This window comes from Tetrao urogallus (assembly GCF_951394365.1).
Source record: "Tetrao urogallus genome assembly, chromosome: 4".
NCBI classification, from domain to species: Eukaryota; Metazoa; Chordata; class Aves; order Galliformes; family Phasianidae; genus Tetrao; species Tetrao urogallus.
Window position 1 is genome coordinate 56,761,432 of NC_136817.1, and position 15,511 is coordinate 56,776,942.

General features: G+C 38.6%; 1 protein-coding gene across 2 annotated transcripts in view; it reads left to right on the top strand.

Annotated features, from left to right (window-relative positions):
* Positions 1–15,511, top strand: part of FBXL5 (F-box and leucine rich repeat protein 5) — a gene marked incomplete at both ends in the record, with an annotated part of 33,133 nt that overhangs the window by 12,645 nt on the left and 4,977 nt on the right. Inside the window, 9 exons of one of the 2 annotated variants that reach the window (XM_079534490.1) lie at positions 255–470; positions 1,983–2,078; positions 3,467–3,650; positions 6,678–6,860; positions 8,822–8,947; positions 9,805–9,953; positions 10,142–10,224; positions 11,839–12,561; positions 14,850–14,998. In XM_079534490.1, coding sequence (XP_079390616.1) covers positions 255–470; positions 1,983–2,078; positions 3,467–3,650; positions 6,678–6,860; positions 8,822–8,947; positions 9,805–9,953; positions 10,142–10,224; positions 11,839–12,561; positions 14,850–14,998 — 1,909 coding nt within the window. The remainder of the gene's footprint in view (positions 1–254; positions 471–1,982; positions 2,079–3,466; positions 3,651–6,677; positions 6,861–8,821; positions 8,948–9,804; positions 9,954–10,141; positions 10,225–11,838; positions 12,562–14,849; positions 14,999–15,511) is intronic. The other variant, XM_079534491.1, reaches the window with a different exon arrangement.

Sequence of the window (15,511 nt, forward strand, 5' to 3'; positions counted from 1 at the left end):
TTTTCATCTGTGCTTGAAAATTTGAAGCTTCCATAGGGTTCATTACCCTCATTTTTGATATCTTGGAAATGAGTTGTTTGAGTTGAATGCTCGCTTCTCATTATTACATATTCTCTTTTATAAGACAGGGTTTTCAGTTTTTCTGTTGAAAGTGATGGGACCAACAAAGAAATGTCTGTCCAAATGATTTAATTTGACTTCAGTATGATCTTCACTGATTTTTTTTTTTTTCTGTGGGCTTTCCTTTATTCTAGCTGTCCAAGACCAACTTCTCCAACAACAATGATTTTCGGGCTCTTCTGCAATCTCTGTATGCCACGTTCAAGGAATTTAAGATGCACGAGCAGATTGAAAATGAGTGCATCATTGGTTTGCTTCAGCAACGCAGCCGGACGGTGTACAATGTGCACTCAGACAACAAGCTCTCTGAGATGCTCAGCCTTTTTGAGAAAGGGCTAAAGAACGTAAAGGTAAATGGACTAACAAGAACTTGTCCTAAGGCAGTGTGCTACGATTATGTTCATTTGCCTCAACTTCATAATTTTCTCTACAAATAAATTAAAAGTAACGAAGCATCTGTGATAAAGTAGTGAAGACTTTCCAGTCACAAACCCAGATTTTTTTGCCATTCACTGCAGTTATTAAAATTCTATTAAAAACTCTCTTTAGGATTCTAGAGAAGTCTACGCTCTGCATAATTGGAGATATCTTAGAGTCCAAACGCTGACTGCACTGTGGCAGCTCAGGGCTGTGTGCTGGGGAACGTATTCCAGTACCTAGCCACCTTCTGGTGCCAGACCTTTTCCTAACACCCAGCCTGAGCCTCCCCTGTTGCAGCTCCATGCCACGCTGAAGAGGAGTTCAACTTAATTCTGCTGTGTTATTTCTCTGGGGCATATAGCACAACTGTTCTAGGCATTACAATGTATTAATAGTTTGCTATTTCACTTTTCATTTCTAGTGCACACGTTGAGGTTTTCAGTAAGAGAAATAGGAAGGTTAATCGATCAGCTATTTCTGATGTCTAAAGCAATGTTTGAGCTGAGAATCCTACAAATATCTTTTTCCCTGTGGATATCAAACCTTGAATTTTTGTTTGTTAATAATTGTAAAATGAAGGAACATGAAGGAGAGGGGAAAACTAACACTTATATACTTCCTGATAGGATGCTAATGTTATTCTGTTGCTTATATTGATTTACTTGTATAAATATTTTTTAATACCTTTTAGATAAATGTTTTTTTCTGAGTGTGATTAGATTAACTGTTGGCACAAGATTTTTGTGTAGTAATGTGTCTTTGTAGAAGCTTGAAAAGAAGATCTTACAACATTTGCTGTAAGAACTGTGAGGAACTGCATGTTGCAATTACTGGACAGACCATATAACAAATCTGTTACTGGCACAAAGAGCAAGCTAGTAATTTGATAGATGACGTTGGTCAATGTTTAACATTTAAGTCACGTCCTTATTTTGAAGATCTTTCAATTTCAAAAGTAAATATATACTAATATATTAAAAAAATATATATAAACACATGACTATGAATTCTTACTGTAATTTTGATTCTAGAACTGTGGAATAACTTAAGTGAAATCTGTCTGTTCCACGTTGCCATTATACTACGTGTATGCTTAGGCAAAACATGCAAATGCTTGGATTAGCCTGTAACTGCTTTGAACTTTGGGTTAGGGTGTAGATTGGCAGGCTTCAGTCTTCGCTTCGAAGTAAAAATGTGTTTAGACAAGCTAATTCATATCTGATAACAAAATAAACTGCCATCGAGTGGGAGTGGAATGCTTTGTTCTGCATGGCAACAGGTCAGTACAGACTGTCAGATTGTTATCAAACTTTGTAAGTTGATGTGCTTTTACTAAGAAATACAGCAAACTGCGTTACATAGGCTTTACCTCGAGATGTTTGTTTAGTGAACCTATGAATGGACAAGATTAGATAGTAGTTAAATCTTTGCATTTGTTACAGAATGAATACGAACAGCTGAACTATGCGAAACAACTGAAGGAGAGATTGGAAGCCTTTACGAGGGATTTCCTTCCTCATATGAAGGAGGAAGAGGAGGTAGGTTGTTCTCCTCAGGTACTCTGCCGAACTCCTTGGTGTTTGAAACGATTGAGCAGAGACACAAAGGACTTGGATTTTTTTTTTCTTTCCACAGTTCTGTTTTTGTTACTGTGTTAATTTGCATTCAGGACTGTGGTGTCATTGTTCAGTTCTGACTGGTATGTGACACATTCTAGAACAGTGGATATATTGAAAAATTACAGTGAAGTTCTGGTTCTTTTGAAAATTGTCCACTGGGGCGTGGATTTGTTTATTGCAGATACAGCCTTTGAATGGTTACTTATCTCAGACGTTTCCATAACCTTTTGACTGGTGATGATGCATTAAAATAATGCTAAAAAGTTGAAATGATTAATGTTATGTGTAATTGCAGTGATAATCAAGGTTTGTGTTATATACATCTACACACAGATGTTTTTGTCACAAATAACCCTTCTAACAAGGGTTTACTATTATATAAAGGATATAGAATATCACAGTAGACTTCAAATAAGGAATAAACAGTATGAAACCTGATGTTGTGCTTAACTTCTCTTTCTTGAAGTTGTTGTCATATAGACTGTCTGACAGTACAAAAATTAATTTATAAAATAGAAGATGTAACATAAAGGGGCCTGACAATCTTAAAATTATGGTTACAGTAAGTAAAAGAAATGCAGTACGTTATTCTAAACATTAGTAATGTTGTTGTGACTTGCTCAATCTGCACATCTGTTTTTTTAAAAGTTCTTCCTCTTTTTATAAAGAAATATTTGAAAATCCAATGTTCTTTAAAATTAAGGTACTTTTTTTTTTATTATTATTATTTTTTTTTTTTTTACAACTTGTGAATCTAAAATAGTACCGGTTTGAAAGTCAGGAAGGGCAGTTGTCCTATGGCTTAGCAAAACTTGAAAGAAAAGGTTCTATTAGCCAGTGCTTCATGAGTCAAACTGACACTCCCAGACAGCCTCTGACCTATATTTGAAACATAAAGACTAGTAGTGCCAGTCTGATGATTTATGGGCATCCAAAAACTGAGAAGCATCTTCGGAGAGAATAAATCTTCCAAAGTCTGTCCAAGAGAAATCTTCCCTCATGTTTGTTTGCCCTGCCACTTTGCCTTCCGTGTGAGTACATTGATAAGTTATTTAGTTTAAGCAATGTGTGTCCCTTCCCTTTCCTTTTGGAGAAAACAAGTAACAGCATGCTTGGAACTATTCAGCGACCCACTGGCAAACACAGGGTTAGAATGTAGAAGTTATGTGATCTTGTCCTTAAGTTTATTCATGTATGCCATATTTACTTGGTGAGAATTGGAAAGAGGAAATTTTTGTCTCGCTGGATCTGTGTAGCGTTATTGATTTGTCTTTGTCTGTGTTGGACTGGTTTCTTTTTTGCCTCAGGTTTTTCAGCCAATGTTGATGGAATACTTTACTTACGAAGAACTGAAAGATATTAAAAAGAAAGTAATTGCACAACACTGCTCACAGAAGGAAGCTGCAGAATTCAGAGGTCTTAGTAAGTGGAATCAAGCTGAAGAGCTTCAGAAGGTCTTTAAATATTCTGTGGATGAGAAGACAGATCAAGGTGAGGCATTTAATTAAAGTGAAAACAGTTTTTCAAATGCAATTTTGTTTAAAAAGCCACATCATAGTATGTAACTTTAGTTATCTCAAGTGTGTACAGTAGTTTTTATAAAACATACATTCCTTCAAAACAGTTCAGAAACTGGAAGGCTTCTATTTGATAGAGGCTTTTGGCAACTTGTAACTAATACTGTTTATCTTCTCACAAGCTTCTCTCTCTTCCCTCACTCCCATTATAATATTTTGTATGATAAGCAAATGATGATGGTAGAAATGATGCATGAATTTCAATTCCTTCTATCAAAAGTATATTTTCTATTTGCAGGCCCTGCCTTTAGTTGTTGGTTTTCAGGCCTGCCCTGTAAGCTCTTCTGTTGATAGTTTAACAACACACAGTAGTTAGTCAACCAGCAAAATTTAAACTAAAAAGCAGTCTGCCTTCCCCTGCTGCACTAGCTAATTTCCCTGGGTCTCTTGGGAATCTGAAAGGAAGATGTGTTTGTAGAGTGATGCAAGGGAATGAATCCGTACAGTCCCAGTGCATGAGATGAAATGCGCCTTCTGAAAGTGAATGTTTTGTTTGCATTTGTGTAACTCTGCTCTCCCTGTTGGAAAATCCCTGTTAGTCTGAATGGATAACTACTGAAGTGCACTTCAGGCTCCTATAGGACTAGAAGCAGGCTCAGTCTTTACAGTTCTCACGCCTAACTAAAGAAGAAGAGTTAATGTAGCAGAAGGGAATTAATGTGTCAAAAATGCAGTGTTGGAGTGAAACTGGCAAGTAGCTTCCTCTTAGATAAGGGGTGGTGCTCTCATCAGGAAAATGTGGAAACTATTATTTCTGATGAGACTTCTCTGAGCTACTTAACTGGTCAGAAGAGACTGCTGTTCATGGTGTGAAATACTGTTGTACCTGAGCAAATGAATATGACAGAAGTAGCTTTATGGCTTTACTTGTTATTTTGTCTAGCCAGAATTGTGGTTTTGGGACAGTGCTAATTCTGCAACAACTGTGTTCTGGACTTCAGGGATAGGGAAAAATATCTTTCAATTTCTAAAAATGGAAGAAATTTCACATCTGTAGCCTTGCACAGTTCTAACAGAATTTTAATGTGAAATTCCCTGTAGTCAGTGTGCAGTGGCTGGACAGGTGCCCCAATAAACACCTTGATTCATCAAGTGAAACTATAATTCCATCTTTGTTTTTGAAATAGCAGCAGGTTATCACATGGTAAATTATTTTACATTAGTCACCTTTGAAGCATTCCTGCAAAGGAGGAAAAACCTGATCCTTGTCTCACACTCAAGCTCTAACTTTAAATCCTTACTGATTCCTGAAACTCACTGTTTTTAAGGAGCGCTGAAAACCTCTTTAGAAATATTTTTTTCTCAAGTAAAGTAAATTTACCCTACACAAATCATAAAAATCCTCTACAATAGCAAAACACAAACAAACAACCTTACACATGTCCACTGAATATCTTGTTTTATAAGGCTACTCCAAAAGTAATGCCTCCTATTTTATTATGTTGGCTCACAATGTCATAGGCAGACTGTGTTGTGGAGCAGAGACAGAATCTTCCTGCTGACATGTGAATTCCCTGTTGAAGAAAAAGGTCAGGACACAGCTCTTAACAGCTGATTGTACAGTCTTTTGGGATAGCAAAGGAATGATCCTTCTGGATTTCCTGGAACCCAGACAAGCCAGCAGCTTTGACTGTTACATTGTGACACTGACTAAACTGAAGACCTGAACTTCTGGAGTTGTACCAGGGAAGAGTCACAGACTTATAGGGGCTGGAAGGGACCTCCAGAGATTGAGTCCAGGCCCCCTCCCTACTGCAGGCTGCAGAGAAGGAGAAACCTTGCTGTGCAGCGTGTTCCAGTGCTCTGTCACACTTACTGTGAAGGAATTCCTTTGCATATTGGTGCAGAACGTCCTGTGCTCGAGGTTCTGGCCATTTCCCTTTCTTCTGTCTCCACCAAAGAATACAGTCTTTCTCTTGTAGTGCAGACCAGTCTGAAGACCATAAGCACATTGCCAACGTTGGCTGGGCTGTCCTCCCATACACACCCAGTAGTCTGGATTTGGTGCCTTGTGATTTCCGTTTGCTTGTGCTGGTGAAAGAAGGATGGTGTGGGCAATGTTTTCTTTGCAGTGACACCATCTTTGCAGCTGGGTCACCTCTGCTGGTACAGATATTTTTGAATGTAGCATGCGGGTTGTTCTTCATAGGTGTTGAAAATGCAGAGCTCACGGTGGTCACTATGTTGAAAAACAGTGCTTTGTATCTGAGTATTTGCTCTGTCAAGCAGTGTCACTGGGCTCTCTGTAGCTTCCATGGAAATAAATAGGAGGCATTAATTTTGGAGTGACTTATGTGCAACACTTGCAGCTCTCTAGCATGGTGTAAATAAGAGAGCTGTTAGAGATGACTCCTACTGTTGTCTGTTGAAGTATGGAATACAGTGGCCAATGTTTAGTCACTAACCTAATTCTTAGTCTTTCCTTCTGGCCCAAATGACTTGTCACCATTCAGAAGATGAAAATTTTTTGCCTAAACTTGAAGTAAAAGCTAGAAATAAAAATGAGACAGCTGCTAAGAGCTGTGTATGGACTTCTTGCTGTGTCCCAGTCAAGAGGCTGAGAGCTTTCAGTGAGCATTTACTGGAAATCTGACAAAGCAGGTGTGCGTGTATATATATCTCACATGTGGAATGAGGAGCAGTTTATTTTTGTCCAGGACTTTTTTTGAAGCCTTGTGGGGTCAGAGTCGGGGGGAAAAAAGCTAACCAGATGGGAAATCAACATAGAGAAAACCTAAAGTTTTGTATTAAGATAATGTAACAGTAGAAGCTTTTAAAGGCAAAGCAATGCGTGTGTTTTCATATATTTTGTCACACAGTTGTTTAAAAAATGTTAAATGCATTTTGAGTAGATAAATGAAACCATAAAATAGAAGTTACACCATTAGTATTTAAAGCTACAAGGATGTGCTTCACAGAACACAACCTTTCTGTGTTTCAGAAGCTGAAGTAACCGGGCACACAACAAATATTACTAATCTTCCTCCTGAAGTGATGGTGACCATTTTCAGTTACCTTAACCCCCAGGAGCTATGTCAGTGTAGCCAAGTAAGCACTGAATGGTCACAGCTGGCTAAAACTGGATCTCTTTGGAAACATCTTTATCCTGTTCGCTGGGCCAGAGGTAAGTTAAATTCAGTCCTTCCAAGGAAATGTCGTCAGTAACTGGAGTTGAGTCTGTAGAAGACAACGAAGTGTTTTATTATCGGCTGTCATGCCATAGGCAGCAGTCCTGAGAGCTGAGCGTGCTGTAAGGCTGTAGCCTCCTGGCCAGGGGCTGCCTTGAAACTTGGTAAAATGTTAAAATAAGGAATTTTTTAAAGTCTGCAAGATGGAGGTGTTAAGAAACTAAATGTTGGTTATTACTTATGAGTAGCTCTTGCATATAAGAGCTTGTTAGTTTTACTGAGGTTTGTTGTCTTGCATCACTGCTAATGACTATGTTCAGTAGTACCACATCTTAATTATAGTGTAGGGGGGTTGAGTTGTAAATGCTTCTGCTGCAACTATTCCAGTAACTTTAATTTCATTATGTGATTAGGTAGAAATAGGATGTTTTTGTGTCCCGACTAATCTGTTTTCCTTTGAGAAGTTTGTTCTGTGCTTCGCACATAGCTGCAGAGTTGAAGTTCAAAGCAGCAGAACTGCAGCACTTGGTCATAACCTGTTCTTAGTTTTTATATTCGGACTTCAGAGAAACCGCGTGGGTCAGTTCTGTCATTTCTTTAAGTATCTTGAGTTGTACTGCGGTAAGGACTACAAGGTGGTGTATTACAACTTCTGTTTTTTTATACATTCCATACTGAGAAATACAACTTTCAGTGAAAATGCCTGTTCAGACAGACAAAATCTTCCTATTCTCTTAAGGCTGGGTACAAATCAGACTATATCTATAGCTTAAAATCCTTGTTTTTTGTCCAGATCTCTGTGAGTATTAAACAGTCACTGAAGTATCTCATTGCAAGCCTCACAACTGATGCCATGTGTATGTGGTTGAGTGATTTTTGTTTTTAATAAGCTGTGTTTGGTGAATCTTTATTAACTTTCTCCATTAAAATTTTAAAATATGTAACTAAAATTCTGATCTAAAAGCTGGGAACTCTTCCTAGTTGTACCTTGGTGATTTCTAAAATCTTTACAGGGCAGAGAGGAGTTAAGTGACCTTCTGGTCTCAATTATTTCTTTGGCTGTATAAATTTAAGTTAAAATTATAGATTGGTCCCAGAGCTGCAATGGACTTGACTGTCTGCAGAGGGGTTTTGAAGTTCAAATTCTTTGAATTTTTTGTCTAAAACCTAGTTGACTTGATGTATAAATGTTACACAAAAGAGGTAATTGGCAGCTGCCTAAATTGGCATGTTCCTAAACCTGTTTTTGGCATAACAGGAAGCCATTCCCATGACGTACTGTCTATACTAATGCAGTTGTTTGTGGAGAAATGCCCTAAACTGGATGGAAGCTTCTCAAAAAAAAAAAAAAAAAAAGCCAAAAAGCTAAACCTAAAAATATCTGACAACCCAAAACAAAACAGCCCCATGCTGAAAACAGCATAAAATTACAGGCTTAGTTGAGAAATATTGATGAAACCTTTTCCTTTATAAGTGGCTGACAAATAATTTGTATATTACGGTCACTATCTATGTTGATAAAGGCAGAAGGTTTCTTACTCTCAGTTCAGCATTCACCAGGGGTTGTTTTTCTTCGGATCTAGTAGGATTTCCTACTAGTAAGAATAGTGGGATATCCTGAGCCCAACACTACAGCATTCCCAAACTGAAAGTATGTTGCCCCTGAGTGGTGGCCTATGAGGAGAGGAAGGTTCCCTGGCAACTGAAATAGTGGAGCTGATGTTGGCATTCATCCAGACATTGTAGAAAATGATTGTCTGTTGCTGTCCTATGTAAACTATAATTGAATGTTATATTGCTGTTGTAAGTAGGCTACTTGTGGAGTTCTGCGATCGTGGATTTGTTGGTTTTTGTTGAACAAAAAAAATACAGAGTGATTGATGATATGGTTGTGTGTTTACTGCTGTCTTCTCCTCTTAAGTTTGTTCTATCTTTTTTTGTTTAAATGGGTGAGCAGGTGATTGGTACAGTGGTCCTGCAGCAGATCTTGAGACAGAACCTGATGAGGAATGGGTAAAAAATAGAAAAGATGAAAGTCGTGCTTTCCAGGAATGGGATGAAGATGCTGACATAGATGAGTCTGGTAGGTAAACTCAGATTTTGGTGAAACTGTTTTTCTTAGAGATTATGTAGCTATAGTGAGTTTATGAATTGGCTTCATTTGTCTAAAATCTTTTGTTTCTACTGGATTTTCATATATGATTCCCATACTGTAAGATAATGACAGATGCAGAAACACATTCTGTCTAGGTAAATGCTTTCTAAGCAGAGCAGACTTAGGCAGCGAGAATGAACTTCAGAAGTTTTGTCTAGCAACTAGTTGGTGTTGCTGAAGGGAGTGTCTTCTCCCTATTTTCATCTCATCCTGACTCTCAGATGAGTCAAGAAACCAGGGGAGATTTTCACCACCACCACCAACAGAAAAAAAGCAGCTGATTTTAGCATACTGAATCACTTCATCTAGGAGAGAGCAAGCGTGAGTAGGTGAAAGAAGAGTTATGGGGACGTGTCAGGAGATAAAAGGAGAAAAAAGATGCTTTGTCTCTAGGAAGCATGGATGAATTGTGTTGCATCCTAATGTATTCTACATTTAAAGTAAAATTTGTATTAAGCTGTTGTATCACAGCATGTGAAGTGGCCTGTGAGATAGTATTTCACTGTATACAGCAAGTCAGTGGAAGCTGCAGTTCCAGGCTACTATTTTTACTTGCTGTTGGAGTCAAACTCCTCAGCACTGTCAGAAAGACGAACAGATTTTCAAGATGGGACTTAAGAATGGAGCTAAAATTCAGCAGGAGTTTTGATGCAGGGTGCTTTCTGAAACTTAAGTGTTGTTAGAGGTTCTTTGGTTTCCCAATAACTTGTGTGATGTAAGCTGACAGCATGGATTCCAATTAGCCAGATGCATTTTAAGTCTTTCTCTTTGGTTTTATTTTGCAGAAGAAGCAGCAGAAGATTCACTTGCCATTAATGTAGCACAGATGGAAAAGCGTTTACTTCATGGCTTAATTCATAATGTTCTCCCACATGTAGGCTCCTCAGTGAAGACATTAGTACTGGCCTACAGCTCTGCAGCGTCTAGCAAAATGGTGTGTAATTTGAAGCTAGCACTTAATAATTGTGGCTTTGCAGCCTGTAATTAGTAACTGATTTGTCTGAGTTTAAAGCGTACTGGTTGTGAAAACAAGTTGCAATTCAAAAGAATTTAACTGCATGTGTTGACTCTGGCACTGTAGTCTTCTTGGCTAATGATTGCTGATTATTCTTCCTTTTTCAGGTTAGACAGATCTTAGAGCTTTGCCCCAATTTGGAATATTTGGATCTCACTCAAACTGATATTTCAGACTCAGCATTTGAAAGGTTAGTTAATTTTTGTTTCCTGAAAACCAGTGAGTAAAAATGAAGGGGTGGGGAGAAAGCATTCAAGTATCTATTACTCTGTTTCAAGTATGAGTGAGAAATAGAGATTGGTCTGTGTTCACACATAATGAAGGAATAAAGCAGATTAACAATGAATGAAGCAGTAAGTAAAGCCTGACTTGGTAATGGCCATTTTTGAATCCTTGTTGTAGCCATTTTTAAAACCCATAGAAGTATAGCTATTATAGCAATTTAATTTAATGCTAATTCTAATAACTTGAAATTATTCATAGATCCATTTTTAGGAGTTATTGCACTTGTTGTTCCAACATATCAGTTAATGTTTGGAGCACTGCTTTTTAAGATGCAGATCAAATGATGGGTAAAGTTGTAGGGACCAGGTGCACTACTGTGGATTCCTTAGTTTTACAGAAGCCCGCAGAAAATACATTTAGCATCACTGGAATGATGTATGTGTGCAGAACCTGCACAGAAGTGTCTTTGTATGATGCTGGAACTCAGTGGTTGTTCCACTCTGCAACCTTCTCATCATACAGTGCTTTCAAGTTCTGTCTATTAACAGCACTTTAAAATGTTACCAGCATAGTTGCTCACATGAGTGCTCTGCAGCTTGTACAAGAAGTTTAAATTGAAATGAAGACCTTAATGGAATTTACATGGTTCAGAATTTGATCTTTGTGAGTCTGTCAGTCTCTAGTAAACACTAAATATTCTTTTCCTTCATTATATATCTGTATATCCAATCTTGAAATCTGTAATTTAGAAATAGGTTTCATTTGCTGTAGATGTTAACGCTCTCCATTAACTGTGGTAAAGGTAAATAGACTGTACACTTATAGTTAATAATGCAACAGTACTACTATAGGTCAGATTTGTTTCAGTTGAAACATATAAGGGGTAAAACATAGAAGGGATGAATTAGCATTAATATGTAAGTGTGACCATAGCTAAGGCTAATCACTACAGAATAACTCATACCATACACAAATGTTTCAGCAGACTAGATACTCTGAAAGAAACAGGAAGTTCTTGAGAGAAAGATATAGGATCTAAGGCCACTGATACTTCAGCATGTGTAGGCATGCAAGCTTCAGAAACTCAAACAGTAATAAACTACAACTATTAAAATACTCAGAACTGAACATTACAGGTGTTTCACTTGCTTCAGTGAAATTTGCTAATTCATTAAGTTCACAATTTTCAGCTTTCTGATAAATATTTGATTTCTCCTGAGTTACCTGGCTTTAGGGATCAGCTTTATATACAGAAAAAACTGTTTTTGAAACTGTTGCATGTATTTGGTGCTTGCAGTTTCTTAAGAATTATTCAAGGTTTAGTAAATATGGACACTTTACATTTCAATGTATGGAAAAGTATAGTGTTATGGATTGTGATTCATTTCATGTTTCTTTAGGCATAACTTCTAGGCATATTTATTTACCTGCAGTGCCAAACCTAGCCTGTAATCTGAGGGAACTTTTAATGTTCTGTGAATTAACATCAGCATTTCCCTTATGAACTGTTCTTTTGTATGTGTTGCTGCAGTGTCTTTTTCTGAACAAAAACAAGTAATTGCTCTTCATTTTATTTCAGTTGGTCTTCAGTTGGTTGTTGTCAAAGCCTTCGCCACTTTGATCTGTCTGGGTGTGAAAAAATCACCGATGTGGCCATAGAGAGGTTTTCCAGAGCTTTGGGTATCATATCAACTCACCAGAACAGAGGCATTCTGAAAGGCTGCAGAAACAGAATCGCTAAGACTTCATGGAAGAACAGAGAGATTACTCTGCAGTCCAACAAGAAGTATAATTGCTTGCATGAAATCAACAATGAAAACCTCATTGAGGGAGCAGACAGTAAGCATCATTGGACTAAACCTGACAGCTCTGAAAACTTCAGTTCTGCGTATGTGTGGATGCTGAATGCGGATGATTTAGCTGATATTGAAGATGCTGCAGAGTGGAGACACAGAAGTGTTGAAGGATTTTGTCTTGTGGAGCCAGCATCCCACATTAATTGTTCTGCATCTTGCTGCAGTAGAGACATTTATGGTTTAAGGACTAGAGGGTGGCAGCAGCACTGTGCTTCTACTGACTTCATTTACTGCGGTCACTCGTTTTGCTGTGCTGGAACAGCACTAAGAACTATTCGAGCACTTCCAGAGTCCTCTGCACTGTGTAAAAAACCAACAAGGACTAAACAGTCAGAGGAAAAAGACTTGGCATACTCTGGCAGTGACAAACCAGATGAAGAGACTGCACGAGTTCTTCAGTTTCTCAGTCTGTCTGGGTGTTACCAGATCACAGATCGTGCTCTCAGGTGAAAAGACATTTCTGGGCTGTTTTGCTGCGGTGTGGTTTTTGTATTGTCTGTATGGTTGGGTTGCTCTGGGTTGAGTCCACCTAGCTTCAGTTTAAGCGTTTTTATTGAGAACATCTGGTAAATCTTAAGCACTCCTTGCATCTCAAAATACTGAGAATAGCAGACGTGAAAATTTTCTTCCAACTCTTCCTTAGAGTGAAAGGATTAAAAAAAATTCTTTTAGCTCTTCTGAAATGAAGCATTTTGCTTAGTTTGCTTGCAGTAGATAAAAGCATAACTTACTACTCATTTAGATTTGATTTGTAGTGATTTCTTATTAGGAAATTCAATGCTGGTTTATTTTTTTTCTTTTCCTCTTGTTATGCCTGCCAAACTTGTGAATTCTCTTCAAGCTTTAAAACCAAACCAGAGTAGCATTGCATTTAACTTGTCTGAGCGATGACAGAATTTTGTGTGTACATCAGAACACGTAAGAAGTGGTTTTATGTAAAGCCTAGAATTTAGTTGAAGTTAGCTTGAGTGTTGAGGCAGCTTCATGACAATAGAATCACAGAATGGCTTGGGTTGAAAAGGACCACAGTGCTCATCTGGTTTCACATAGCTACGTGCAGGGTCACCAACCAGCAGACCAGGCTGGCCAGAGCCACATCCAGCCTGGCCTTGAATGCCTCCAGGGATGGGGCATCCACAGCCTCCTTGGGCAACCTGTTCCAGTGCATCACCACCTTCTGTGTGAAAAACTTCCTCCTAATACCCAACCTAAACCTCCCGTCTCAAGTTTGAAGCACTCCCTCTTCTGTAATTGATGCTGTGTATGATGTCAGAAATGTGTAGTTACAGCTTCATAATGAAAATAAGACAAAAATGCTGCAGTCCCCTGCTCAGATGTGCTGTATCTCCTGGGACTGATTAGAAGTGCTTGCAGTTCAGAGACTTCATACCTACTTGTACACTGTAGTCTGTGAACAAATACTGTAAAGGATTGCTGGCATTGAATTGCCTCTCCATAGGCTTCACCCCTCTTTGACAAAGAACTTAGAAGTACAGCTGTTCAAATGTCTCCTAGCAGTTATTTTGGGACAGTTAGCTGTGCTTTGTGTCTGAGCCTGTTGGTGTCCAGGTGTTGGAGCAGACTGGTACTGCTGCCTGTGGTTCATTTGGCAACGAATGGGTAATGCTGCATGTAGCTGACGTGTTACTCGTGTTATTCCTCACTGAGTCCTCTAGAATCAAAGGAAGACTTGATTTTTGAGTCATAGGAGTGTTTAGTTGTGCCAGTTTCACATCAGTGCTTTTTAGATACAGGGGAATGTTAACAGCTGAGGGTATATTCTGCATTAAGTGCTTCCTGCAATTCCATAATACTTTGGGTCCTGGAAGAGAAAATAATGAGACTAATGTAAATATTTGGCAGTTCATTTCATATACACTGAACTTTATTCTCATAGCTGGTTTTGTTAGTTGTTCTTTTTCCCATCTGCTGACAGCGGAAAGTTTTGTATGCTCATGCTCTTAGGACATAAAACTGAAAAGGCCTTTGCTTGAACCTGAAACATGTTGATTGAAGCATGAGAGGCTTTGTCTGTTCTCTCCTTCCGATGGATGAGCTTGTGATTGAACTCAGTTAGCTGTCCTGTGAGTGCAGAGAAGCAGTCAGCCTAACACAGAGCGAGGGGTTAGATGCACCGCAGCCTTGAGGCTGCTTTATCTGCAGTTGACCTCTTGCACTTGGAGGGAAAATAGGATTTGGTTTGAGTAGCATGTAGTGGTGTGTTGGCAGAGAGAGGCTCTGCTGGTAAAGATTTATCTGACCTCAGAAAACATGACTTTGAGTTTCGAACTAATAAACAATACTCAAACTGTTGGAAGTTCTGCACACCAAACTTTGGGAATGTCATACAGTTCTGTTTTTAGGATCTGTTGAGAAATATGCATAACCATGGAAGTCTCACTAAAGACCAGTAGTGTATTGGATAAGTGTGTCATGCTGGCTCTTAGAAGTACTTGGTCATCCCCAGAGTCATTAATAAACTGATTTCCCACTGGAATGTATTTCTGTCAAAGGGAATTGATAATTTCTGTAGAAATGGATTCATTTTTCAGCCCTGTTGCGTGGCTTCAAGGCTGATTAACCGTATGGGATGCCAGACTTGAAATTAAGTGGCTTATTAGAGGTGTGATTTTCTTGCAAGATGTTGGTAAATATGTGACTTGGTGACATACGGAGTGCTTGTCAGTGTAGTGCTGTGCAAGCTTTTAACACCCCTTTTTCTGTCTGTTAACAGGGCGTTGACTTTGGGAGGAGGACTGCCACACTTGGAGCACCTCAATCTCTCGGGTTGTCTCACTGTAACTGGTGCAGGCCTGCAGGATTTAGTTTCTGCATGCCCTTCTCTAAATGATGAACACTTTTACTACTGTGACAACATTAACGGTAATGTCTTTATGAAGGTGTGATCCTTGTCTGGGGAGTAATGTCTGGCTTAAGGATGTTTTAGAAACAAAAAATGCCACCACCACCACTAACAAAAAAAAAACCAAAAACCAAAAAACCCAACAACAGCATCACCACCAAAACCACAGAAACCTAAAAACCTGCAAACTCTTTTCTCGGCTGTGTAGCACTGAATTCAAATACTAATTACAAAATCAAAACTTTTACGTCAGGATTTTTTTTTTTTTTGTATTGAAGTCTAATACAGTTCTGTATTGCCTAGGGGGAAGACATTTTTAGTCCATGTTCTCTTACTTCAGATTAGCATAGGTAATAGAGGCTTAGAAAGTAAGTGTATAACTGGTACACGATTGTCCTCTTCATCTCTTCCCTGTAAATGATGTAGTTGAGTGCTTTCTTTGTAGTGCTTTGAAACAGAGCTGTGATTAGATTGATAGTAAAGTGATCTTTTGGGGGGATGTGGAGGGGGCAGAGCTTGTTATGCAAACCTCA